We start from the raw sequence: 27,159 nt of genomic DNA, 5'->3' as shown, positions 1-27,159 counted from the left end.
GACATATTACAAGAAATCACTCAAATTGTGACTTTCAAAAAAAAAAATTAAATATGTGATGTTATGAGGAAAAGTTTGAATTTTAATTTATTTAACAAGAAAAATGCTTGATTGAGAATCACAATGGCCAAAAAAAAAAAAAGAAATCTGAAAGCAGTTGGAATTTTTCAACATTCCACAGAATTCCGAAATCATTGGGACCTCATCAAACTCGTAACTTTCCGCGTTATTCCCGCAACATTTTTTTCTCACTTTTTGTCCCCCCCCATCCCTCATTCCATATTTTCAGCACGCCGCGAAGTCAGTAGACGAGAGAGCTGATTGCGTCTGCGGGTGGCGAGAGATTTTGGACAACCGTCAGATGATATCGAATTTTTTTTTTTTTTTCTTTCTGGGTTCAGAACGCTCAATCGAGAGGAAAGCCATGATTGCCTTGCTACCTCAGCCTCATTCCGACACGCTTTAGTTTGAAAATCGGAGCGCCGCGCGGAGGAGCCGTCGAGTCGCCGTCGTCGTTCTTGTTTGTTTGGAAACATTTCCGAGTCGCTGTTACTGTAGCACAGTTTGGTCCTGCTGAAGCGTGCCGAGTTCTTTCCTTTGTTTTGTCGCGCTATTAACGCTGCGTACGGTGCGTGTCACGTGCGACTTGTGAGACTTAACAACGCTCTAATATTCGCGCCCCCCCCCACACCTTTGCAGACGCTCGCTTCATTTGGGTGATTATTTTACCGAATAGGTTACAATGGCAGAACTGTGTTGTTGTTGTTGTTTATTTTTTCTTCCCCCCCTCCCTTTTTCTGGTATGTAAAATAGATGGACCACTTTACGTCTAAAACGGCGACGTTGTTTTATTTCCAAATAAAATTTTTTGATAACAATCCGCCTGCACTTTTTACCAGATTTCTTTTTTAAACGACGTGTCGTACTCAAGTTGACGCACTGTGTAGTTGTTGTCTGCGTTGACACGATTATTTTTGTTTCCTGTATTTGTTCATCCTCGCTCACCTGTAGCCATTAAAAATTGTGTAAATTTAAGAAAATAAACTTGTTATACAACAAATTCTGGAAATAAAAATCATTGGAAAATGTTTAGCTATGACGAAAAAATGTGCTTTTTTTTTTTTACATTGGGGCTTTAAAAAGTCTAATATTTTAAAGAGTATTTCAAGAGAAATTTGTGTGAAGTTATCCTATTACAAAAATAAAAATTAAATATGATCACAAGAAAATTGTGATTTTTTTTTTTTTTTTCCTTTTTCCTCCCCCTCCCAAAAAAATTATTTCAGAATTTACGTGATCAGAAAAATTACATACATGCGCGTCTGCACACACAAGGTTTAGGCGCTAATGCGGCTTATTTGTGCTTTTTTTTTAACGGGCGCAAGGGGGCACTTGAGCGTAAAAGGTAAGAGTGAGACCGGTGGAATATATGTACCGAGGAAGTGACTTTTACCGGCCCTGTTAGCGCTGTGCTAGCGTGTTGCCGCTGTGTTACTGCCGTTTCTCGGTGACATTTACCGGTAAGTTTTATTTTAACCGGCTTTGTTAGCGCTCGCTTTTGCGTGACGCTAGCGTTAGCGCTATTATTAGCGCCGAACTGGCGTTAAACTCTTTCTGTGCACCGTCTTTCTTTGTAAATAACCAGGTGCGCTCTGTAGGCCGGGAATTATGGTGAGAGAGAGAGAATCTGTTGAATTGACACTGTCTCATGTCTTTTGTTGTTGGCGAGAGGAGGGACAGGTTTTGGCTTGTATAGCCCCCACCCCGGTCAAACCTGAAGGTCTTGGCCGGACATGCTGAATTAATTTACAGTATTTGCTGCCATTTGATGCGTTGGCCGGCGCCGTCCGTCCGACAGCTGTCCTCTTTAGAAGCCGAGGTTTTGGCACACGGGCCGCGTTGCCGGCGCAAAGGCTAACCTGGCACGACGTGAAGGTCGGGAGAGTGGATTTTGACGAGGGAGTCGGGGGGGATAGCGGGGGTCAAAGAAGTGCTGAGCAAATGTGATTGTGATTGCGATGAGCTGGCAAACGTACTCGCACTGGCAAATTTGGACGATTAAAATACAGCGGCGCCTCGGTTCTTGACCGCAATCCGTTCCAGAAGGCCGGTTGAAAAGGGAAACGTTCAAAATCCGAAGCGCGTTTTCCCATTACGATTAATGCAAACTGAAATAATGCGTTCCAAGCCTAAAAAATAATTTCAAAGCATTTTTTTTAAGCTTTTCCTGATAGTAAACTGCATAGTAGAACTACATGCCTAGTTTAAATACTTCATATAATTACATCATTTAAGAAATATATTTGTTTTGCTTAAAATGCATGCTTTAGTTGTAGAGTATGCTAGGTTGGGAGTGCATTCCCCTATCTGTAGCGGCAATGAGGCTTGAAAATCATGAAGTGGCGAGTTAATTTTGTTGTTTCAATTCACTGTACATTGTGCTGCTCCCTCTGGTGTCTGCACCTTGGGCACCATAATGCAGGGATAAAGAATTCAATACACAAGCGCTGTAACGGCAAATTTGTTAGCTCATCTGCGTGGCATCATATTTTAGAAATAAATAAGCGGATGTTTAATTTTCTTTGTTTTATGTTTAGTTGGACTAGATCGCTATGCTATGGCAACATAAACATATTCATAAGCAGCATGTACAGTATCGTGTTTATAGTAAGAAAATTCAAAACATGAATATTGTGTATTATCCCCTTCCGTGAATGCTGCCGGGTTAACGCCAGCTACTAACGGAAGCGGAGAAAATCACATTGTTGCGCGTGAGCCCAGGCGCACGTGGAAGCGTTCGGGGAATCCGTTCGGCATCCGGCACTTTCGTTTACTACGCGAACGGCGAGCTCAGAGCAGATTATCGAAAACGCCGGCCGGCGCCTCGGTCTCGCGGTCCGAAGCGCTTGTAAACACAAAAAGAGCGGGGGCTTTAATTAAGCGCGTCAATTTCACGTTGACCTGAGGGGTGTCGGCAGAAATATTTCCAGAGGAAATATAAAGTACACCTTTGTTGCGCTGGGGGGGGGGGATTGATATTGACCGCGCCGGCACCGGGCCGAGAGTGATTGCGGTTCCATTGACTTGCTGATGTATGCGAGACCTTCGCCTGCATGCGTTACTCCGTAACAAAAGAGATTTGTTATTCATGAGAAAACCATCAGCCGGAGGCAAAAGAAAATGTTCCTCGTACGTCCCGGTAGTGCTGGTAGATGCATCAAAACAATGCATACTTTCATTTTGAATTTTTTTTTTTATACAATGTTCCCTTACTGTATCGCATGCCCCTGCTATATATTTGTTTAGCTATTGTTTATTTTTATTATTGTTGTTGTTGCAGTATACAAGGAAGCTTGGATTTAAAGTTGTAGTACCATATATTGCCAGCACTGAGCTCCATTGGAAGCGATGCACTGGAATTGATTCATTCGCTGCCGCGGACGTTTATATTCGTCAATTGAACTATAACGAAAACACACAACCTACAACACAGTTGACCAAGTGGCTACGATGGATTAAAGCTCGCGGATGAGCGCACGTACAACTCAATGTGGACAATATCAACAAACAAGGCTGTACGTTCGAAGGTAAGTAAGGGAGAAGTATCTTCTCTGAGCTTGATTGAATTATTATCAGCGCTTTATACATTGCATGGGAACAACTTTCACTGCTGAATGAAGTGTGTCATGCTTTATGCCGAAGAGTTGGATATGTAAACGCGCCATCTCATGCGGGAGAGAAATGTCTATTTGCCCATTTGTATCACATCGAACTTTTAAGACAGGGCACTGGGTTCCGTTACGAGCCAAGTCAAATGAATACACCCGCTCACTTAAAAAGACTACAATAATATTACTCGTGAGTTTTCCAAGTAAAAAGTACTCACCCTGCTTTACATGCGGCGTACGATTCCGTGTACATATCCTTGCGTGAAATAGTTGAGACCTCTCTGTAGAACTCTCTTGGACAAGTCTGACGCGTCTGGCAAAAAAACATACGGCAATATTATCTGGAATACGCGACAGAGAATCGATTTCAAACCCGTTCTGTTAAGTTGCCATTTTGGAAACTTGTGTGACACGGCAACTGGAGCTAAGGGGGCGGAGCTTAAGATCGCCAGTCGGAAAGGTCTGTTATGGTCAGTTTCCAAATTTTATTAAATTCGAGCCAACGCAAAGAGTTCGCAAAAATATGAACAATTATCACAAAAGTAGAAGTACTTTTTCAACTCGGAAAGTCAAAGTGCGCTTCAGTACAAAAGTCAATTAGGTACTGTACGGGACAATATTTGTTTTGATAAATAGTCAAATCATAGTAAAAACAAACATTTGTGCATATCCAATGTTTTCTTTCACTTGCATATTGCTTTTACTGAGAAAAAACAAGCTAGCTAGCGTAAACTAGCATTTGGCATACCTTTGCTAATGTCAACTAAAAATGCAAATGGGCTAATCGATCAATTTAATTGGGCTAACGGTTTCGTACTTGCCTCCCTCCCACCACTGGAACTTCATCTTAGACAATTCCAAAAACCCGAAAGGTAAACGGCGCCGGCGGCGTGACCTCCTTATTGATTTAGCCTAATTCCGCAGTGCGCGAGGGATTGTCAGCGCAAGCCGGCGTTTACCAAAGACGACAAAACTTTATCAGTCAGCCGACGCGAATTGAAACATCCCGGCAGGGTCGCGCCGATCCGGACTAACCGGGACAGCGACGATCTCGGACTGGGCGGCCGTGATCCTCCTCACCTAAATCCCGAGTTGAAAAAGGGGCCGCTTGATTCGAAAGAAACAGGAAAAAAAGGACACGGGAATCGGGTGCAGGAGATTGGACTCAGAATCTCCTTAAATCCACCGGGCGCCCGTAAACAAGCGAACATGCCAAATATGACGGCGCTTTGCCGAGCCGGGCCCCCAAGTGGGAAGGATAACAAAAATTCGCGGAGAGGAGAACTGAGGTGAGACAAACTCCACACGTTTGTGGTTTGTGGACGAGCTCCAGCCTGACAAAATGTTGTTGTTGTTGTTTTGCTGCGGCGTTCGCTTGCACTGTTTGTGTGCTTCTTCGCGCCCTTTAGATTTATTTATTAAGGCTCTTCTTACTTGTATGTGTGAAGTTTCTTCTTCATTCCATTATAATTCCCATTATTTGTCAATTGAACTAAATGAACCATGTTTATTTATCTTTTTTTTTTTTTTTAAATAAATTCCTGCATCAAGTGATCTTGTAGCTTCCTTAGTTGAAGGTAAGTCATCAAATGAAATAATTCGGATTTGGGGGATTATTTTCTTCAGGAATTGAGCCATAAATGTTATTGCTTTTGATGAGTGTTATTCCCAACAATTTGTTATTAGAATATCAAGGTGTTTTGTGTCCTTTCTTCCGCTATCAATATGCTTACAGATGATTTTTGGAGTCGCCGTTTTGGCGCAAATTTTACCGTTTCATTACGTGTATTATTTAAATTGTAAATCTTTTTTTCCATTGTTTGTTTTGGTGGGGGGAAAAAAAGAGCGTAGAAAGAACAAATATGGTAAATTATCTTTTTCAGGTATGTTTTCTTTGTTTCAAATTGTACATTTTTGCCGTTATTTTTTTCTGAACTGCACGATCACGATGTATTCTCACTTGAGCCGCTAGCTGACATTGTTTTTTCCGTTTAGTTTGTTTTTTAAATGTTTAAAACACCACACATTTTTTTTTCTATAAATATACAGCACAAACTGATTTTTTTTAAATCTTATGTTGGAAAATCAAAAAATAATGGGATTGGGAATTTGGGATGTTGCTTGATGAGGGAAGCGGAGGCACAAAACGGGCTTAAGACAAAAAATGTCGTGTATTATCTTCTGCAGGAGTGAATAATTACTGAAATCTGTGGTTACTCGTGTACATAACATCGGTGGGGACTGCAGGAATAAATACAAAAAAAAGCCGTCTGACGTCATTTTTCATTTCTTAGCGATTAAATCAATAGAAAAGTGACGCACATTTTTCTTTTTTTGCTTTTTAGGGGTGTGTGCTTATTCCAACATTGTATGAAACATAACTTTTGTGAGGAGTATATTGTAAATGTAATCCTATTCCTTTGATAGCCATCTCCTTTCTGTACTTTTTGTGGTAAAACCTTCGAGGACTTCGACGGCGTCTTTTCTTCCGGACGGACGCGCTTTTTGTTTGGAAAAACATTGCAAATTATAAAACAACGTTTACGGGGGGGGATGTGACTGCTTCATAACGAACGCGGAGAACGTGAACCGAGTAGTGAATAAGTCCGGAATCACTTTGGGCTGGGACAAGGATTGCTTGCAACGGCACGAAAACAATCCATTTTCGACTATGTCTGAGCATGAAGTTTGTTTCACTCCAGGATAAAAGACCACAACAATTTTTGCGCTCAAGCTGTTGACGGCAAAACCAGCAGTTTTCAGAGCAAGTGCAGATTTTGAGTTCCCCGTCCCCGAAAAAGCCGCTTGGTCGCCTTCCCAGTGCAACTTAGTTTGCGTGGAAGAAGGCCAAAATCCATCATTAGTGCCTGCCTGTGTCTTACTTTCGAGTCCCGTTGGCAGCTTTGGCCCGGTGAAGAATCTTTTGGAGAATTCTTCTCAAGTGCTGCGTTGACGCACAAAAAAAAACCCACAAAAAACAAAACAAACGCTTGAGGATTTCCAACAATGATATCAAGGCGGCGCAGGCGAAGGGAGGAACAGCGGAATCTTTTGCCTGCTCATTTGCTCTGAGAGTTTGACTGCAATGTCCTCACAATTTACTGCAATACTTCTTAATTACTTTTCATATTTTTTTTGGGTTCTGTTGCCAAAGTTTATTTACTGATTTATTTATTTATTAGCGAGGTGGCCGTCGAATAATTCTGCAAATGGAATTAAATGAACGTTTTATTCAAGGGCAGGCCTCAATTTGGACTACGCACGTTTAATTGCAGTCTCGACGTTTTTATCTCTTAAAACTGGAAAGTTGGAAGTTTTTCGAAATCTCGAACAAGAAGTGTCAAAAAAAAAAAATTGCAGCTATGACTTGAAAGTTCGTATCAATAACGTCTGACATGGAAGTAATTGGATTGGGCGAAATTAAATTCAGACCAGCGCACACAGTGCTGATTTTTAATGATCAATTATGATTTTTTTTTTTTCCTGAGGCCTCGAAAGGTCATAAGAAATGAGGATATACTCTCTGTACACCACCAAATGTCTGACCTGCGAGGATGTAATGACTGTGTAATTACAGCGTTTGCATTCTTTCGACCCCTGCCAGCCATTAGCTGACCTAAACTGGCTCATAAATGCCATTTTTGGACAATTTGACGAGATTTTCACGTCACGACCTTTAAATGCAACTCAGGGTGGCGAATCGCTTAAATGACAATGACGCAAATTCAACCCCCAGTGAGATGTTATTCTTTCTTTCATACTTTTTGTTGCTAAGGAAATTCAGTGCAGAATCACTTCAGTCCAGTGCCGTATTTAAAAAAAAAAAAAAATCATTTTATTTTCTGTCCTTTTTCTATCCCTTTGAATTACTTTTTATTACCTGCTTGAGGACGAGGATAAGAAAGCAGACCTTGTTCTGCTTTCTCTGGACAAAGCGAGATGTGTGCAGTTGAAGAGCACTTGTCGCATAACGCAGATGACAACGTAACATTAATGTGTTCATATATGACCTCGCTTGGGGAGAAATAGAAACTTCTTAGACTAGTCCAAATGTTGAATTTGAATCAGCTTGCGTGTGAGTTTTTAATTAATTGTGCGTCGTTATTTTCAAACTGCGTGTCCTCTCTCGCTTACTAAATCTACACGTTTTCGTTCCTTGGCAAAAATGTTGCGTTGTCAAAAAGAAAATCAGCACGACTTTAATATTGTACATGTACAAAACAACAGTAATTACATAATTTCATAAAATGATAAGAAACGAGGGAGACATGGTGAGCCAGTGATGCCCATTTGCAAAGCTGCCATCATAAAACGTGCTCGAACGGTTCGTGCGGCATAACTCCGTCGAACTTATTAAAGCCCAAACTGTTTTATAAATTGGCCTAAACACGGTCTTGGATCTATGAAATCCTTCATCCTTCAAACTCCGCGCCGCCGCCGAAGCACGAGCCGGACAAAATACAAAACAATAAAACCCGCGCGACGGTCCGGCCGTCGCCGCCTCGAGCGTCGTAAATCTCAATGCCACAAAGCCGGAGGTGGGGAGGCGGGGGGGACAGTCAATAAAGTTCCGACGCTCTGTCAGTTCAGCGGTTCCGTGAGCCGAAACAATTTATTTCACGACAAATGGGACGTCTCTGCTGTGTTGTGGAGGACGGCGCCAAAAGGCAAAACTGCGGAGTCAAAGACAAAATGGAAGCTAGATATAAAATGTGGTTCATCTTTTGGGGAAAGATGCATGGATGGATGGATGGATGTTTTATTAAAGGGCCGTACTGGATACTTTTTGGAACTGAGGAGACAAAAAACACAAGCGAAACGAAAACAAACCAAGAAATTGATGACGACTAACATCGTGGAAACGCGCACAACTGAATCGCATTCCGCCTCCGTTTCCGTCTTGCTCGTCGGCACGCGATTTGACCAAAACAGCCACCGTCGGCGGCGCAAAATCAAATCTTTCATCGGCTCCGACGGCCCAAATGAGATTCAAAGCAGATGAAAATTAATCAGACGAGCATCAGCACGCCGTATCGTATAATTGCGCCGTCTGATATGAGCGATATCCAAAGCTCCGATGTAATAACGGCGAGTCGTTGTTTCACGTCCGCGTTTTTCTCATTTCCTCCCCTCGGGGACTCCTTCCGTTCAACCTCGTTATCCTATCATCTGAAATTTGGGACTTTGATTAAAGTCATTATTTGTCGCGCGCCTCCAATGAGGTCCCATTTATTAATCCATAAATTAAATCTCGCGTTAGAACCCGGAGGACGCTCACAATTGCCATCAGACGTTCTTCAAATATCAATGGAATGTTCCTGAACGCACCACTACAATATCGTGGGTAGAAATGATCTTTTCACGAGTTTCCCGTAATTTCCGGCCTACAAGCCGCGACTTTTTTCACGCGCTTTCAACCCTGCGGTTTATGCGGTGATGTGGCTGATTTCTGAATTTTTTTCTAACGGCCGCAAGGGGGACAATCGAGCGGAAAAAGTAAGAGTGAGACCGGAATATATGTGCCGAGGAAGTGACTTTTACCGGCCATGTCAGTGCTGCGCTAGCGTTAGCACTGTGCTAGCATGTTGCTGTTGTGTTACTGGCGTGTCTCAGTGATTTTTACTAAGTTGTTTTTTTTAACCCACCCTGTCAGCATCGCACTAGTGTTAAGGTGAGATTGGAATATATCTGCTGAGGAAGTGACTTTTACCGGCCATGTTAGTGCTGCGCTAGCGTTAGCACTGGACTAGCATAATGCTGTTGTCTTACTGGCGTGTCTCAGTGATTTTTACCGTCTTTTTTTTTTTTAAACAGCACTGTTCGCGTGGCGTTAGCACTTGCGGCTTTTACACAGCTGCGGCGTATGTATGTACCAAATGGTATTTCCTTTACAAATGTACCGGGTGAGGCTTATAACCAGGTGCGCTCTGTAGGCCGGGAATTACGGTTGTAAAATCACCCATCCCGGCTCGTGGTTGCATAAACAGATAAATCAAAACCCCAAAAAAAGCCTTGTGGGGATGCTGCAAATTCCAGAGCGTCGGGCCGATTCCCCAACTTGCATCGCTGTATCCACACGTACCATCCCGTCCTGGTTCTGTTGTACTACACAATATCTTCCCGAAGTGCATACTATTCAAACGTGTTTTAAATCCATTAGCCAAGTGACCTTCATATTAATGAGCGCCGCCACTGCCCAAAACGTCTCGCTATTATTATTCTTTGGCATGAGAGCGTTTCAAGTACAATGGGAAACACATTCACCTCAACGACGTGGCCCGTGGGATATTTTCAGAAGAGTCTTTATTAAACGAAGCACTAAGGCCCCTCGGTCGTTGTTATACAATCTAAATTTTAACCCCTGATCCTCGTATTGTCGCTGTACGACGACTACATCCCGGAGAGGTTTTTGACACGCCTTCACACGCTTCTGCCGCTTCCGAGCTTAAAGTCGGAGCGCGGCGAGGTATTGTTTGCGCGGTTCCGCTAAAACCCCGAAGGAGGAGGTGGGTGAAATCATATACAAGAGATTTTCAGCCCGTGGGTGGAAGATGGCAGAGGATTATCTCAAAAAGGTAGAAATTGGGAGGTGGTGTCTCTCCACGAGCTGGAATTGGAGAGGGAAAAGCAAAAGATATGATGGATATAAAAAAAGTCAGAGCAGCATGACAGCCAGACAGAGTGGCACCAAACGAATATTACAGATGAAATTTTTTGTTTCTGTTTGCACTAAATTTCTGCTTCCGACAGCTGTGTTCAGTCTACATCGCGTAAACATTTCACCTGATCGTCTCTGGCAGTGAGAGATTCATGGCCAAAATAAACCGAGACATTTTCATTGTGTAACGTCAAGGCTGAGCTATGGACGTAAATACCAAAACTGTGACTTTTTTCCACACGCTTTCAACCCTGCGGTTTATGCAGTGATGCTGCGCTAGCGTTAGCGCACCTGGTTATAAGTCTCGGTACACAAAGTTTAACGGTGATGCCGCACTAATGGTAGCGCTGTGCTAATGCTGGCGCGGCACTAGCGTTAGCGCACCTGGTTATAAGTTTCGGTACACAGAGTTTAAAGCTGACGCCGCGATAATGCTAGCGCTGTTGTTGAACGCAGTGTCTTGCAGCGGGAGCTTTTATAACAGTTCCTTGAGAACTTCTTATATTTAGCTTTATCCAGACGTGTTTATTTTCCATTCGGAAAATAACATTCGTACTCGTGCTCCACTTTCCTTAACAACAACTCTTTATTTTCTGGACCGGAAAAACGAAAAAACAGGTGAGGAATACAAGTACAGTAACACTATAACACTCCCCTCTGTAGGACACAATGAGTAAGGGTGCACGTAACAATAACATTTAACAGCCGTGATAACGTTAGCGCCGCGCCAATGCTAGCCCCGTGCTAACACTGGCGCCGTATCACCGCATCAACCGCAGGGTTGAAAGCGTGTGAAAAAACTCGCGGCTTGTAGGCCGGAAATTACGGTATTTCCCACCGGGATTTGAATTAAAAATGCCACTGAAAATTTTATCTTGTAAAATTCGCATTTTTTTTGTATCGCTGAATTTCAGTTTAGTTTTTCCAATTCACCATGTAGAAAAATTCAACCTTTAAAATTCAAACGCAATATTTTAGATTCAACTGGCTACAATTCGCCGTCTACCAACCAGCTAATCCGGTGACGCTTTCTTAGTCACGTGACGTCACTCGCTGGGCTACACTTCAATTGACCCCTCCGTAGAAATTGCGTCATCCGCGTCGCTGACCAATCAGAGGCCAAAGATCTGCATAAACCACGCCCCTTTTTGTCATCCGCCGTTACCTCAGACAACGTTGCATGGTCCAGTATAGCTTTTGTTGGGTTTTATCGCGTATTTGGGTTCTTTAACAATAGATATGGTTAAGAGGCGTAGTCACGGACTTTGTAATAGTGACGACAGGTATCCTGAAAGGCTAGTTGGTGGAGTTCAATTCGTACCCTTTCCAAAACCGAAGACCCAGTACGAAAAATGTCTTCAATGGATCAAACTTTGTGGAAGACGGCATGATCAACTGAATCCATCTAAAATCAACCGGAACAGAAGACCGAGTACGAAAAATGTTTTAGATGGATCAAACTTTGTGGAAAATCGCATGATCAACTGAATCCATCTAAAATCAACCGGAACAGATATGTTTGCACGAAGGTAAGCCCTATATTTGATTTTCAATACATGTCTCATATAAATGAATTAGCAGTTCTTCGCTTGCATTATATAGCTACGTGTGAATGATAGACACACTTGATCTGTGTTGAGCGATGTTTTGCGATGATCTGACTGCACAAACGTGTCTCTTTGTTGCCGGCTAACGAGCTAAGATAAACCGGACTATGTTTGCATGAAGGTATGCCCTATATTTGATTTTCAATACATGTCTCATATAAATGAATTAGCAGTTCTTCGCTTGCATTATATAGCTACGTGTGAATGATTGACACACTTGATCTGTGTTGAGCGATGTTTTGCGATGATCTGACTGCACAAACGTGTCTCTTTGTTGCCGGCTAACGTGCTAAGATAAACCGGACTAGCGAGTCCTAAAAGCCTTCGACGTGCACCGAGACACCAAGACTGAAGGAAGGATGTTTGAGGACACTAAAGTAGTGACTGTTGTACTCGGTCGGGACTTACGTAGGTTTGGCACTAATTGAAGAATAATTATTGAGGGGAGCGCGTGACGTTACACAAAGAAAACGAGAGAAACAACTCGTAAATCAAGCCTCGCTCGCCTTCTTTTCCTTCATACGGGGGTTCACAAACGGCTATACAGATACACATACAGATTCTGCACACAAGTGTGATATGTAACACGAAAATAGGAAACTGTCAATGACGAATTCGTCTTTGGGTTATAATATATATTATATTATGTGGCTTCTCGGTCTTCCTCTGACTCCGGAAAGATCTCGCGCTAATATCGATGGTTTCTCCGTCGATATGCGTGTAAATACCATTGAAATACCCCTCGCAGAAATACTTGAAAAGCCCTGTTGTCTGCTTTTCAATGATATTTCACTATTCGCTAAGAATGCGAGTGAGAAATCAGCTGGTAAATCGGACAATTTCGCTGTAGTCTTTTCTTCCTGCGCCGCCATTTTTGCTAATTGTTTGTCTGAGGTTAGCACACGTGGGGTGACGTAACTTCAGGAGGCGTGGTTAAGTGCCCTGTACGTCGGAGTCAATTCTACCTTACCTTTTTGGTAAGCAATCTCTAAAAGTCAAAGGACAAATTTCCACGGAGGATATAAAGATCTTTTAAGATCTTTGGGGTTCATCTTCCATGTTTGGCTTGCATGACATGCCGATGTAGTGCGTCTGTCCATAAAATAATCCACTCGCTTGTGTGAATGTGGAGTTTGGCCATTAGACGAATCGCGTGAATAATCAAGCGAGTGCGCGCGAGGTTTTCGAACGGAGGGACGCTCGTGTTTGCCCGCTTCTGCTTACTCGGAAACGGCACAATTGACTGCTGGCAGCGTAGCGCGGAACGCCGCGCGTTTTCCAATTCTCTCCCCGCCAAGACTCAAATTGAATCCGCGGCGGATGCGAAATAATGAGGCGGCGTGAGGCGTTCAGGCGCCGAAACGCTGAGCTGTTTGTCGGCGGCTGCGCAACAGATGGGAGGAGGGAACTGCGTCAAAGGGCCCCCCAACCCGTGTAAAAGCACCGTGGTGACAAGGGCCTCAAAGGAAGTCCTGAGGCCTTCGCCACCAAGTCGGGCAATATGTATTTGTCGTTCTTGGGAAATTTTGAGGAGGAGGTGGATTTCCCCAAATATGTGTGAATAGGCAAAGTCTGAATCCCAGGTTCATGTACAGTCCTGTATTCCATAAATTACCACCACCACCGCGACTACTTTCACTGTGTAATTTTCCTTTCTGAGTTCAAGTTGACCTTTTTTTCCGAAGCGACGCTCGGAATTGCTGCCTCGCCCCGGCCGTCATTGCCCGCCCGAGGCCATTCGCCGTCCTGCGCCGCTCAAAACGAGACACCAAATTACCTGCGCTTCCCGTCTGGCCCTCCCGTCAACCGCAAAAATTGCGTTTGTGCGTGCGCGTGTCCGCAGAGGACCGAAAAAGAGAAAAGTCATCTTCTCAGGTGGGGAAGATTGACGTTAAAGGGAATGAAATGGGTTTTTTTTTCCCCTTTCGGAAGATAAATGGACTTCCATTAGCTGTAATGCTTCATTTGCAAAGTCATAAACGGCCGAGCTTTGGGTTTGAGTGCTTTGACGGCGGCGATAAAAACGACACCCCCCCCCCGCCCCACTTAATATTGCGGATTACTTAACTGAGTAGGACAGTTACAGTTGACATCTTAGTAATGCTGATTTGCTTCTGATGATGGCCTCGAGGTACTCTGCGATCGCGCCGACAAGTCAGCTGAGGTGCTTTAAGCGGGTCAGGCCCGGGAAGGCTAAACAAGCTTTGACCTACATTAGCAACCTCGATTCTGATATTTCTTCCATGAAATTGCATTAATTTATTCCCAACAGTTATTTCTCTTCATGATGTTGCATCTCTCTTAGCTGCTTCCACTTTATCCATCCATCTATTTTCTTAGCCGCTTGTCCTCACGAGGGTCGCACGAGTGCTGCCAGCTGTCATTGGGCAGCAGGCGGGGTACACCCTGGACTGGTCGCCAGCCAATCGCAGGGCACATCGAGGCAAACACCCGCACTCACAATCACACCTAGGGGCAATTTAGATGGGATGTGGGAGGAAACCGGAGTGCCCGGAGAAAAGCCACGCAGGCACGGGGAGAACATGCAAACTCCACACAGGCGGGGCCGGGATTGAACCAGGACCTCAGAACTGTGAGGCCAAAGGTTTACCAGCTGCTCCACCGTGCTGCCAAGGAATGACATAATACAATATAAAGAATGAGAATTTTTGTGCATTGTGGCTCCTTCTGATGTGAGACTTGGCCACGAGGGGGCGGTATAATACTGTCATGCATGCACAAGAAGACATTCACAACTACTGTGAAGTAATATTAATTGCAGTAATATTAGTCAATTTTGGCAGAGGATAAAGAATATAACATACACGTGTGCCTTTAAATGCCACAAGGAAAGTATTTATTTCTACGAAAAACAATGAACTTCCTTACCTCACTTCAATATAGTTCCTTGGCCACAAAATGACTCCATGACATCAAATCTTAGACATTTCTTTAGCAACGGAGGATAGGTCGCCCCCCCCCCCTCCCCACCTCCCTCCAGTCTTGATTTATTCCCATACACGCAATTCCATTAGCCTCTCTTGTACCAACATTTTCTTGAAAATGTAAATTCTGTCATCAACTTGCCCAGCCGGTTCTCAGTGATTCATTACGCGTCGTCGCCGGTGATTTATGAGGGCGCCGCCGCCTCGTCCGGGGCTAATGGCGGTCGTGCGATGACCAGTCAACGCGCAGACACGGCCGTCGCGTAAGGACACGCTGCGAGGAAAGAAAGCGAGAGAAAGCTTCTTAATGGCGTCGGGGGCCCAGAACCTTTCACTCTTTTTGACGCTCTTCGCTCTGGCGAGCAGGCAACTTTAAATTGGGACGGAAAAGGCCGGCCAAAATGCCTCTGTGCCAATTAAGCACGTGTGTTTGTGTTTTTCGCTGGAGTGGGCTGAAGGACAAATTCAGTTAGTTGATGGAATACTGTGAATTCTGAAGAGCGTTACTCTGCACACCCCCGAAACATTTCAGTGGTGCCTCAAGATACGACTTTTAATTTATGGAGTGAATGCGGTCAGGGTCAAAGCACTTGTCTTACAAATGGGCTACAAAATTGGAGCAAACCATTTTTGTGGCAATGGGGTGGTGGTAGGGGGGATACTGTCGTTTTTGTTGGTAAAAGATAATGGTTTTATGTAAAATTCCTCCACCTGCTCCCTGCTTTCACTGCAGATCACAATATCATCTGCGAACATCATAGTCCAAGGGGAATCCAGTCTAACCTCATCTGTTAGCGAATGCATTACTACCAAAAACAGGAAGTGGCTCAGCGCGGATCCCTGATGCACTCCACCTCCACCTTAAATTCTTCTGACACACCTAGGGCACATCTCACTGCTGTTTTGCTGCCCTCATACATGTCCTGGACTATTCTAACATACAATACAGTATCTGTCCGCCACACCAGACCTGCACAAGCAGTACCAGAGTTCCTCTCTTGGTACTCTGTCATCTTTCCCATAACTTCATTGTGTGGCTCATCATCTTTATTCTTCTACAGTTTCCACAGCTCTGAACATCGCCTTTGTCATCACGCCTGTATGATATAAAAGCAATTACTTAAGCTAATTACGTGAGACGGACTCGTCACGGAGCCCGAGACGAATTGACGTACTGATTTATTTCGTTGTGGCCGCTCGTCGCTCCCGTCTACAATTAACTTCCTTCAAAAATACATCTAGACGTTAGAAATGAAATTCTCGAGTGCCATCTTGTTTGTTTAACCTTTTTCTCGACGTATCGAATTGTTTTGTAGCGAGTGAGATGTTTTTGTTTGCGTGCGTTCCGACTTCCCCAACGCTGAACTTGAAACAATCTTTGTTGAAATCTTTGTCACAGTCACAACATTTTCACCCCTCAGCCGCATTCACCAGATAAAGATTTGACTTAAAAAAATAAAATAAAATGAAAAATCCAACCCCGCGACCCCGTAAACCCTGAAACGACAATTTGAAGTGCATCTGTTTTCGTCATCCGTCATCTCGTCTTTTTAGATCTATTTTGGGCCACAAGAAGAATCTGTAAAATGTTTTTATTAATGTAGACTAAACTGAGATGACCGAATATGAAACCATTCGGTACAAATGTCAATCATTCTAAAATGAAAGCGTCAAAATGTGATGAAAGTGTTGAGCCTGCGCTTCAATTTCAAAACTTTGATAAACAGACGGCACATGCCCCTTGAGTAGAATTCTTTTATTTTGTATACGCAAAATCGTTTGAATTTTTTTTTCCCCTTCTTCTCTTGAATCCAAAATAAAGTATAATAGCTTGCCCTGATAAGACTCGGTTTGAAATTCTGAATCATATATATTGAACTGAAGCACGTGGCAAAACGAATCTGTGAAAACGAAATGCATTATGGAGAAAAAAAAAAAGGAGCACTCGGAGTAAAGTCAAAGGATAATGATAAGGGAATTATGGGGAGGCGTTTATGCGCGGTGGTAAACACTTTTCATATTGCGCCCATTCTGCAGTAGACAGAGCGAGCGCATATATTAATACCCTCGTTATTACCCCCGCCCTGAGGCAAAAGGCCGCATGTAATTGAACATCACCGAGGCGCTGCCTCCGATTGCCTTTACGGTGACTGCAAATGCAAATGATGCGTTCGGGTTCAACTGGCCCGCTGACGCAGGTTAGCAGATGGAGAATGTCGTCGTCTCTTTAGCCTCTTTTATTTGAGGGCAATACAATTGGAATGTATCGTAAAGTTGGGACAGCCTCATCTGAAATTTGTTCTGAAATGATGGCAAAATTCTGCTTCTTGGTGATTTTCTCTCATCACAGATTTTTAAAAAATGAATAAAGGCCATTATTCTGTTCCAGGCCCCCACAAATTCCCGGCCTACAGACCGCGCCTGGTTTCAAGCCTCTCCGAGTACATTTGTAAAGGAAGTACCATTTGGTACATACAAACGCCGCAGGTGTGTAAAAGTACCCACATTGAAACACGAGACATTGACAAAGAGTACGGTACACACAGAAAGAGTTTAATGCTAGCGCTAACGCTAACAGGGCCAGTTAAAATAAAACTTACCAATAAATATCACTGAGACACGCCAGTAACACAGCAGCAACATGCTAGGACAGCGCTACAGGGCCGGTAAAAGTCACTTCCTCGGCACATACATTCCACCGGTCTCATTCTTACCTTTTCCGCTTGAGGGCCCCCTTGTGGGCGTTAGAAAAAAATGCACAAATTAACCGCATCACCGCATAAACCGCAGAGCTGAAAGGGTGTGAAAAAAGTCGCGGCTTGTAAGCCGGAAATTACGGTAATAATTAAAAAAAAGGTCATTAATCTGTTCCAGCCTCCTCCCCAAAATTAACAAATTTTGAAAATAACACTATTATATTGTGCAGAATAATAAGAAAATTAAAAATACAATACAAAGGACAATGTAAAATACAATGTAAAGGATTACAAAGTTTGTGGATCACAATTCAACTGACAAAAGTCACCACTGCTGTCATCAAACAAAAATCATTTTTGTGGTGATGGGCAGAAGATAAAGAATATACAGCTTTGAGTGTTGTCTGTCTACGTGTATTGCGGTCATGTTCATGTTCAAGTACCCGTTGCTTGAAAGGTTTTTCAGTACAAACCATTTGGCTTTTAATCTCTAAAGTTGCTAATGCTAATTGTTAGCCATTCAGTTGTGTTTTCCAGTACGTGTTAGCTTTGAGCTCGTGAGGGAATTCTTAAGGGAAAAGTTGTTTTGCCGTTTTACGGACATAAAGTGTCATTCTCTTGGTTTGATGTTTACTTTGACAGTAAAATTCAACCGGGAGCGGTATTAAACAGTCTGAAGCAGCTTTTCTTTTTTTTGGAAAGGCCAACATGTTTTTTGTATCCAATTTCTCTTCATGTCGCCAAATAATGCTTTGGATGAGTTGAAGTTGAAAAGGAAAAAAATTTATAAAAGGATAAAGCGTACCTCCTGGGCGGGTTCATGCGAGGGCGTCTGTCTGTCTTCTTGCCTGGAAGCAAAGTCAAGAGTCACTGGTGGATTTTCCTTAAGCTCACTGACAGCACCAAGAGAATGATGTGACTCGCTCTGAGAGACCGAAGAAAGCGAGTCTGAATATAAATTGTCAGCGGGCGCCCGTGCGATTTGAGGACGACATGGACGGAAAAGGTTCCGCTGCTCGCGATGAATGACGTGGCGTCGGCTCAACCGTGTGAAAGATGGACGACACCCTCGCGTTCATGTCAGAGGAACCGTTCAAGAGACTTTTGCAAAACTTTTTAAATACTTGAAATAGTCTCCATGGTGCACCGTTCAATGTTGATTTGATGCCCAATTTAAGGTCCGCAGTATCCAAAGACGCGCTTTGCCCTCACTAGTGCGACGACTTTGGTGTACTAGTAGACCAAACTTGTGCGGGGGGGGGGGGGGGGAAAAAAGAAAACAATAAATAAATAAATATATATATATATATATAATTTCATAAAATTAATTACATTTATATATACAGTATAATTATTAATTTTATTTTTTTGTCACTACAATGTATGAATTCATTCAAATATTTCATGAATTTAAAAAAAAGTAATGTTTAAAGTATCTGTAAAATGGTTTCATTTACAATGAATACATGTAATTATTTCCCAAAAAAGCTGCTTGCATGAAAGAATATTTCCCACTAGGAGCAACAACATAATTCATAACTACATTATGACTCCAAGCAATTGCTTACTTTTAAGTCTCCAAACCAGGAGATTTTTACATTTATTGCTATATTTGTTAACTATTACCACGTATTACCTCAAAATGAAATAAAAACAAAATATTGCACGCCTCTATTTGAGGAGTTCTCAAAGTATAAAAACCAGCATCAAGTGTCATAACTGTAAAAGGATTAATTGGAAATTAAACTTTACTGAAATAATTTACAGCATATTATTATTTGATAAATGTATTTTTTTTTCAGTCAAATGAAAAACTTGTCTGTATTTAATATCGTCAGAAAAGCTAAATCTGGAAATGTGTTTATTTTAAAGTAAAAAATTAATTTTTTTTTTTTTTTTTTTACACAAACACAATCTCCCTTGAAGCGGCCACCAACTGTGACTCACACACGTCAGTATTTTTATTTTTATATGGATTTTTGTTCACACGTATGACTCAAAGCGCTCATCAGTTCGTCTCCTCCTGCACGCATTCATGAAAAAGTCATGAGAACCGTCTTAACGAGAAGCCAAAAACGAGTGATTGTGAGAAATTCAGCGTGTAAGTTGCGCAAAGAATATTCCAGTAAGGACCGCGTCCAAATGATTTCACGCTGACGTTTTGATTTAGGAGGAGACGGGACAGAAGAGCATTAACAATGTAATTGTTGTCAGGCCAAAACTCTTTTTCTTCTTCTTCCTTCTCCCCATGACGTGCATGAACTCTGGGCCAAAAACGAGATCCTCTGACGTGGTTGGACATGCCATCAGACTCGCTGAAGGGGAAAATATAGCTTGCGAGCTAGCTAGCTACAGTTAGCTCGCTAACTGAATGTCACAATTGTACCAGGTAACAATTAATACGAAAAAAGGTGCTCAAGTTCTCATAAATCTGGGACTCCTTTTAACCCCCCCCCCCAAAAAAAATGGAGAAAAACTAAAATGATGGAAAGCAGTTTAACGCACCACAAAACAGAATTCTCAATCTTTGCACGTTTACAACAAGTACTGTATCTTCACACATCCAATGATTTATAAAAATTTCTACCTTCATGATTCTGCGTAGGAGACGGACGATCGTAGCCGGCCAAACTTGCGATCGAAGTCCGCCTGGGCCCGCACCAGCGCCTCCTCGTCAATGTACGCAACGGGCCGACTGGCCGTCACCACGTACTGCACCTTCCTCAGGCTCCAGCCCAGCACGTACATGAGCAGGCCGCACACGGCGGCCGTCGAGCGGCCCACGCCGGCGTTGCAGTGGACGTACACCGTGTGACCGTTCTCCAAGAGACCGTGAAGCAGGAAAACAGCCTGGGGGAGCATCCGGATCCGACCTGCACCAGAGGACAGGAAGATTCTGTACTTGGTACGTATCGTCGGGTTCTGTGCTGAAACCAAGCCGAAACTCAAGCCTGATGGTTACATTTGTAGCTCATTTCCGAATCAGTTGCCATACTTTTGAATGCATTTCTAGGTCTAGAAGAGAGTCCGTGTCGAGTACTGATCTTTGGTGATTTTGACCCGGTGCACCAAAAGATAATCAGGCGATTTTTGTCCCGATTTTACCACGTCTAGATCAAGGACGTCAAAGGCCAGGTTATCTCACAGTTTTGTAGGACTATCCTTAGATCTGAAGTCTGTTCAGAGTGAATTTGCCGTGATAATTCAGTGCAAAAGGAGTCATGTACTATAATCTTGAACACCAAAAGTGTTTATGACCAAACTGTGCGTGGGGAAACCAGACCCGAGTCTACCAAAACCATGCCACAAATTATGAAACAAAACTGAATGCAGCCAGTCAAGAAGCAACCTGACTTGAAGAACAAGCAAGCAGGGTAAGCAAAAACAAAGATACCCTATCCGATGTCATATTTGAAGTGGTCGCACCTAATACAAGAATCTTCAGTGATGACATCACCATCCTACAACAATTCCGCCTCTCCGTTTTTTTCGGCAACATTCTGGAAGCATCCGGTGCTTCTTCTTCACTTTTGCTGGATCCGGTTTCAGATTTCTGATTGGAGGACTGGATTCCAGATCGGAACAGAATCATTTTTCTTTGTTTGTTGTGCAGTGAGAACAACAATCATGTGTGGGATTGAAAAATTCTCATGTATTGGCCCTGTTGAGACCCAAAACCTCTCTGTTGAAGTTCATCCCAACAAGTTCCCCCAAAGTTCCTTGTGCGCATACGTGCAAGTACATCAGTTCTCCGCTCACCCTCGGTGCTCATGTCAGGTGTGGGGATCCACACGTACGCGAGCCCGCAGCGGTTGTACAACTGGATCATGGCGTCCGTCGTCATTCCTTCGCCAAGGTTCTGCCCGCAGCCGTGGGAGTTGTTTATCAAGTCGCCCTCTGTTTGGAAGTTCATTACTGCGGTGACGCCAAGGTCGTGCTTCATCTTTATAGTCACGTGTTCCGGCAGTCGAGGACAGCTGCCCAGCCAAAGTCTCGGTAGCACCCTGGGGACGGAACACAGGGATGCAGAATGGACTGTCCAAGAACACAGCGAAACCGAGATTTGTTCTTCCCACCCCGCTGGATTACGGATTTTCCGAGCAATTGTTCTTTTCTGGCTTATTCCAGAATAGAGGCAAGTCCAAATTTCCAGCTTCCCGCCTGCACGGTAGTGTTACATTATCCCACAACAAGCCGGGCAGCCTGAGGTGTACTGGAAGAAATACACCCAAATTTACAGCAAGAGGAGGCAGAGAAAGTCGCTAATATTTTCGGCCTGCCAAACACCGAGCGACAAATTCTGGTCTATTGACATATTGCAAAGAAAAAACTGTGATTCTGGATCATGACTCGCTCCACATCCAATACTCGGTTCTCGAACGAAAATTTCAAGATTTTTTTGCTTCTGTTTTTGTACGAAAATCGGTACTCGAATGCCCTTGACAAAACCGGGAAATAACGTACGCGCGTGGCCCGACCAGCTGACCCACGACGCGAGTTGTTATTGTGTAAAACGCAGCCTCTGTACGCAGACATGTCCCAGTAGCTACATTTACTGACTGTTTTTTTTTTTTTTTTTTATTCCTATTGAGGACTATTAATCCCCAATCCTGGCTCCAAAGAAGTGACACTAGGTAAGTTCTTTGGGAAAAGAAAAGAACTTCAAGGGGAGGAGTCACCCCCACCGAAGAGATTTGATACAATATTTGATAGTTTTGTATTGCTTTGCAATGCACTCCCAGCCGAGCCTACTTTACTACTAAAGCATACATTTTAAGCTAAAGATAAATATATTTCTTAAATTATTTTATTATACTAAGTGTTTAAACTATGCATATATTTCTACTATGCAGTTTATGATCAGGAAAAGCTAAAAAAAATGCTTTAAAAAGCCAATTTTTTTTAGGCTTGGAACGCATTATTCCTTTTTGAACCGCCTTCCGGAACGGATTGTGGTCGAGAACCAAGGTTGTACTGTAGTTTTGATTCAACCACAAAAACACGGTGCGATTGTCAGAGAAGAAGCAGATTGCTACAGAGAGAGGAAACGGGCGCTAATAATGGAGACATTGTGGTTTTTGTGAGGGGCGCAGGGTCCCCTTTGCTATTTAAGTGACGCTCCACGCTTTGCTTTCTATCCACAGGTACATAAAATTCAAATTATAGTTACGTATTATTGTAAGCCCCACATATGTACATCTTCAGGCCCCAAATAGTTTAAGTGTGGAAGAGATTACACGATATAAAACAAATGTTTTTATATGGTCTCCCGAAATTCCACGTTCCGCATTAAACGGGTACCCTGGAAAATATGTAAATATCTGATGATCAACATTGATTGTGAACAAAAGCAAAGTTGACACATCAGCAGAATCCCTTTCATCTGTTGAAACTGTATTGTGATAATATACATTTTAATAAGATCTGTACAACCCCGCCGCTTCCCCCTCTGGCCACCTGTTCCCTGATTATTATTAGCATGAGTGATGAAATTCCAGCTCGAATGTAAACCGGCGACCTCCTGCACCGGCGAGCGCGCGTGATCCACGGGGCCACTCGAAGCCGAGGTCTGAGCGAGTCATTTGAAAAGCGATTATTCGGCGGCGTACAAGGGTGCCGAGTGTCTTTCTCATCTCGGAACTCGCGGGTCCTTGACATAAGCCTTGCGAGGTCCTCGGGTGCATATTAAAAGCCAACATCAGCCCGGCCTGGGTTCTCATCCGAGTTAATGTTCCGAGACGCTCGCGGCTCGCCAGCTGAACCGCCAATAACGTGTTCCTGTCACTTCTAACAAACAAAACATTTTTTTTTTTTAAATTGCTAAGCGTATCTCGCTAAGCGCTGTGAAAACGCACTTGCCACTGAAATTCATCAGGAAAATACCGTGGAGAGAAAAATAATGCAACATTTAAAACGAGCAAATAACTTTGCCATAAGAACGCAGCTAGCATAATGCAACACATACTAGAAAATGCCACAGTTGCAGGGTTCGAACACAAACAGTGCAGCAGCACACATTGACGGACAATACCACGACAGTCATCTGCTGAGCTTTATCCTCTGAGACTTCATTTGTGACTGTATGCATGACTGTATTATACTGCCCCCGGTGGTCAAGGTGGGCACACTGGAAGGAGCAGCACCACAAGTTAAACTGAATTATTATTTCATGGTGCAAAACTTTATTTGCATCCTACATGTATTTAATTTGGCAGCACGGTGGATCAGCTGGTAAAGCGTTGGCCTCACAGTTCTGAGGACCTGGGTTCGATTTCAAACCCCGCCTGTGTGGAGTTTGCATGTTCTCCCCGTCGTCCCTGTGTGGGTTTTCTCCGGGTGGGCACTCCGGTTTCCTCCCACATCCCAAAAACATACAACATTAATTGGACGCTCTAAATTGCCCATAGATGTGATTGTGAGTGCGGCTGTTTGTCTCTATGTGCCCTGCAATTGGCTGGCGACCAGTTCAGGGCGTACCACGTCTCCTGCCCGTTGACAGCTGGGATAGGCTCCGGCACGCCCCGCGACCCTCGTGAGGATAAGCGGCAAAGAAAATGGATGGATTGATGTAGTTTTTTTTTTTTTACTTCAGTTGGGTCGACTAACATCACAACCAATCAGATTTCAAATTCATCCTTGAGGACACCCACGTTTTTTTTCCACTGTTGACATTTTTTGAGTCTTTTTCTTTTTTTTTATTGTTGTTGTTTTTGAGTGTGGATCAACTTTTGACAAAAACGAGGAGGTCAGAACCACGCGGACGACACTAGAACTTTTTTTTTGTTTGCGAACTAAGTATAACAAATTGAAGACGAAAGAGGATAAAAGAGTGCAGCTGAGGCTCTTGTCGCATATTAGTACGCCGCACACGAAGCCAGCGGCAATTAGCTTAGCATGGAAAGAAAAAAACAAAACACGGAATTATAATTGCTGTGAATGATTAAAGGGCAATAACATCCTCCTCGTGGCACTCGTTTCACGGCTTTATTGGAGATATATGCCAGATGAGTTATTCAACGGGTGCCGGTTGCCTAGTAACCGATCGCATCCATTTTTTTTCCCCCCTGAAATGTAAAACGGTTTTAACGGACTCGCGAGAATTTCTCTGATGGGTGGGATGAGGTGTATTACTACCTCTGTTGGTCGGGTTTATAGGTGTATTTATTTATTTTCACATTTTCTATTTATTTATTTATTTTTGGTTAATGTGCCGGAATTCTCCAGGAAATAATTAAAGAATGTGAATCATGAATGTTTTCGCAGACAGGTTACAGGAAGTCAAGACATTGTGACCAAATTAGCATCAGCTGGATGTACAATTTAAAATGTAATTTTAAATATTTTTGCACTCAATTGGCCAAGAAAAATCGTTTTATTAGCTTGTCTTTACCAATTTGTATTGCAAGTTAGCATTATGCTAGCAGACTCATGTATTAGCCATTTTTGTGATCATGACTAATATCAAACTTGCTTGAGCGACATCTCGGTGTTTAGCTGCTGTGTTGAACTGAAGTGAGCAAGGATTTTTTATTTTGAATAAAAACTTGAAATCATAATTGGGGCCTCAGAAGTCCAAACTTCCTTACCTGGAGAAGTGCATGGCGTTCTGACCGGCGACGCCGAAGTAGAACTCGGTGGTGTGCTTCATCTCGTCCGTGTGGCCCGTCTCTTCGATCCAGTGGCAGATCGGGTGGCAGTAGACGCCGTCCACCACGTTCTGCTCGTCGTAGTCGCACGTTCTGTCGTGGTGGGGCCCGTTGCCTGCCGTATATTAAGAGGGGTTCGTGAGAGTTGTCACAAGGGTTGTGGTTGTTTTTGTGAAAAGGTTAGACTGCGAGGAAGGAACACTTCCTGTGGCTTTCATAATATAAAAAAAAAAAAAAATCTAAATATCAATGCAGTACATTTACTTTTTTTTGTTGCTGTTAGCTACTCATAAAAAATGGGGCTCGAATCAATAAAAGTAAATCAATATGAATACATAATCTTTCTTTCTTTCTTTTTTTAATATTTGTCTGCTTCTCACCAAAAATGGGTTTCGAATCAATAAAAGTCGAGACATTGTCGCCTTATTTATTGACCCCCAATGTGCTGCTAAGCTAACGACGGCTAGTCTCAATTCAGTCTCAAGGCTTTGCTTCCATCTTGTGGTCAAAGAGTAGGATTACATCACTTTCTGTCAAAATGTGTTAATATTTACACTTTTTTTTTTTTTTTTTTAGGGGTGGGGGGGGGGGGGGTTGGGGTTAAAAATATGATACAAGTGATATTTTATCCACCTGCGTTGTCAGGCCACACTCAATCTTATCGGCGTTTCCGTGTACCTTCCCAAACAAAATGTCCGCCGGTTCTCCGGATGAACTTGAACCAGAGCGTGTCCCCGAAGGGCGCTCGCAGCCGCACGTCGCCGAGCCACAGACCCGGCTCCCGGGTCGAGGCCGAGCTCCGGCACGCCGTCATCCGAACCGCCTGGCTGGGCTCCCACCGGCCCATTTCCTCGCGCGAGCCCAAAACGAAGAGCTCGACGTGCGGCGAGTCCGGCGTGACAATGACGCCGAAGCGGAACAACATGCTCGACGCGTTCATGTTAATTTTTTTTTGTTTAATGCCAGTTCGGGCCTGCGTTGCCCAAAATAAATAATATTAATATAGACCAGTTTTGACGGAAGTACAGATGGGTTAAATGAAACAAGAAGTCCAACTCTGGTATATTTTCGGAGCACCAAACTAGAACTCTATGTGATGGCGTCATTTCTTAATCTACGAGTACGTACTCGATTGTTAACATAACGTATATATTAATTTATTAATTACTTTTTCAAACCTTTTATTTTTGGCGCTAAACTTAATTTATTTGCTTTCCAAGTCTAACCATCTGAAAACACAGTAATGTGATGGTCCGAAGTGGAAGTTGTTTTATTTCAAAAAGTATATTAAATATTTGTTGAACATTAATTTCATGATTATGACTTGCCTTGAGTATAGGACGGTTTAAAAATATTTAAATAATGATTCAATTACAACACACTTAAAAAAAATTTACCTAAATGCTTGAAAACTGAATTTTAATGTAGCCTATTGTACTTAAAATATAAATACAACATACTCACTCCAGTCACTGTAAATATATTTGTTCACAAATTTAAATACAACTGAACTTAGCAAGTGTCAGTACATAAGTGCACATATCAACTTATTAACATCTTATGCTAAATAGTAATTGTAATCTAATTTGTATTTTAAAATACAGATGCAGTACTTTCAAATCAATATCTTTCATGCCATTTTACGTGTACTATTCAATCCACTAAAAAAAGGCCGGAAATGTGAGTGACTCAAACGCAAGGGTTTCAACACAGCAACCCAGTTTTTATTTAAACCCAAAACCACACCTTTCCAAAAGTTTAGGAAGGACAAGAAAATGATCGTACGGGGTCCTCGCTGTTTTCCCGTGATGCTATAGTGAAAGAAAGCTAACGCAGAGAAGCAGAAATGCTTATAAGCTGCATATGATTTGGACACTGTATGTTTTATACGTTGCATGCTCAACACAAGCCTATAAAGTCCAAATACAGTAAATCACCA

The 27,159-nt window shown here is 42.9% G+C and overlaps 1 protein-coding gene across 4 annotated transcripts; it reads right to left on the bottom strand.

Annotated features, from left to right (window-relative positions):
• Positions 1 to 260: 260 nt before the first annotated feature.
• epm2a (EPM2A glucan phosphatase, laforin) lies at positions 261 to 26,286 on the bottom strand. 4 transcript variants are annotated; one of them, XM_061811849.1, is made up of 6 exons: positions 25,899 to 26,286; positions 25,161 to 25,335; positions 21,334 to 21,578; positions 20,162 to 20,447; positions 18,380 to 18,422; positions 261 to 3,981 (listed from the first exon to the last, which is right to left on the bottom strand). In XM_061811849.1, the coding sequence occupies exons 1-4, from the start codon at positions 26,158 to 26,160 to the stop codon at positions 20,164 to 20,166; spliced, it is 966 nt and encodes a 321-aa protein (XP_061667833.1). In that variant the 5' UTR covers positions 26,161 to 26,286; the 3' UTR covers positions 261 to 3,981; positions 18,380 to 18,422; positions 20,162 to 20,163. The 4 variants fall into 4 exon arrangements, with proteins under 4 accessions (XP_061667833.1, XP_061667836.1, XP_061667835.1 ...); XM_061811852.1 differs by having other exon boundaries at positions 25,854 to 25,961; XM_061811851.1 differs by lacking the exon at positions 261 to 3,981 and adding an exon at positions 8,313 to 8,341.
• Positions 26,287 to 27,159: the final 873 nt, after the last annotated feature.

Source organism: Syngnathoides biaculeatus, chromosome 23, assembly GCF_019802595.1.
Source record: "Syngnathoides biaculeatus isolate LvHL_M chromosome 23, ASM1980259v1, whole genome shotgun sequence".
NCBI lineage: Eukaryota > Metazoa > Chordata > Actinopteri > Syngnathiformes > Syngnathidae > Syngnathoides > Syngnathoides biaculeatus.
Note: the sequence above shows the minus strand (reverse complement) of the source record. Positions and strands in the feature narration are given on the sequence as shown.

Coding starts and splice junctions, on each gene's coding strand:
- epm2a (XM_061811849.1), bottom strand. CDS start 26,160: ATGAACGCGTCGAGCATGTTGTTCCGCTTCGGCGTCATTGTCACGCCG. Junction 21,579..25,160: donor AACGCCATGCACTTCTCCAG/GTAAGGAAGTTT, acceptor TTCCGTCCCCAG/GGTGCTACCGAGACTTTGGC. Junction 20,448..21,333: donor ACCTGACATGAGCACCGAGG/GTGAGCGGAGAA, acceptor CCTCTGGTGCAG/GTCGGATCCGGATGCTCCCC.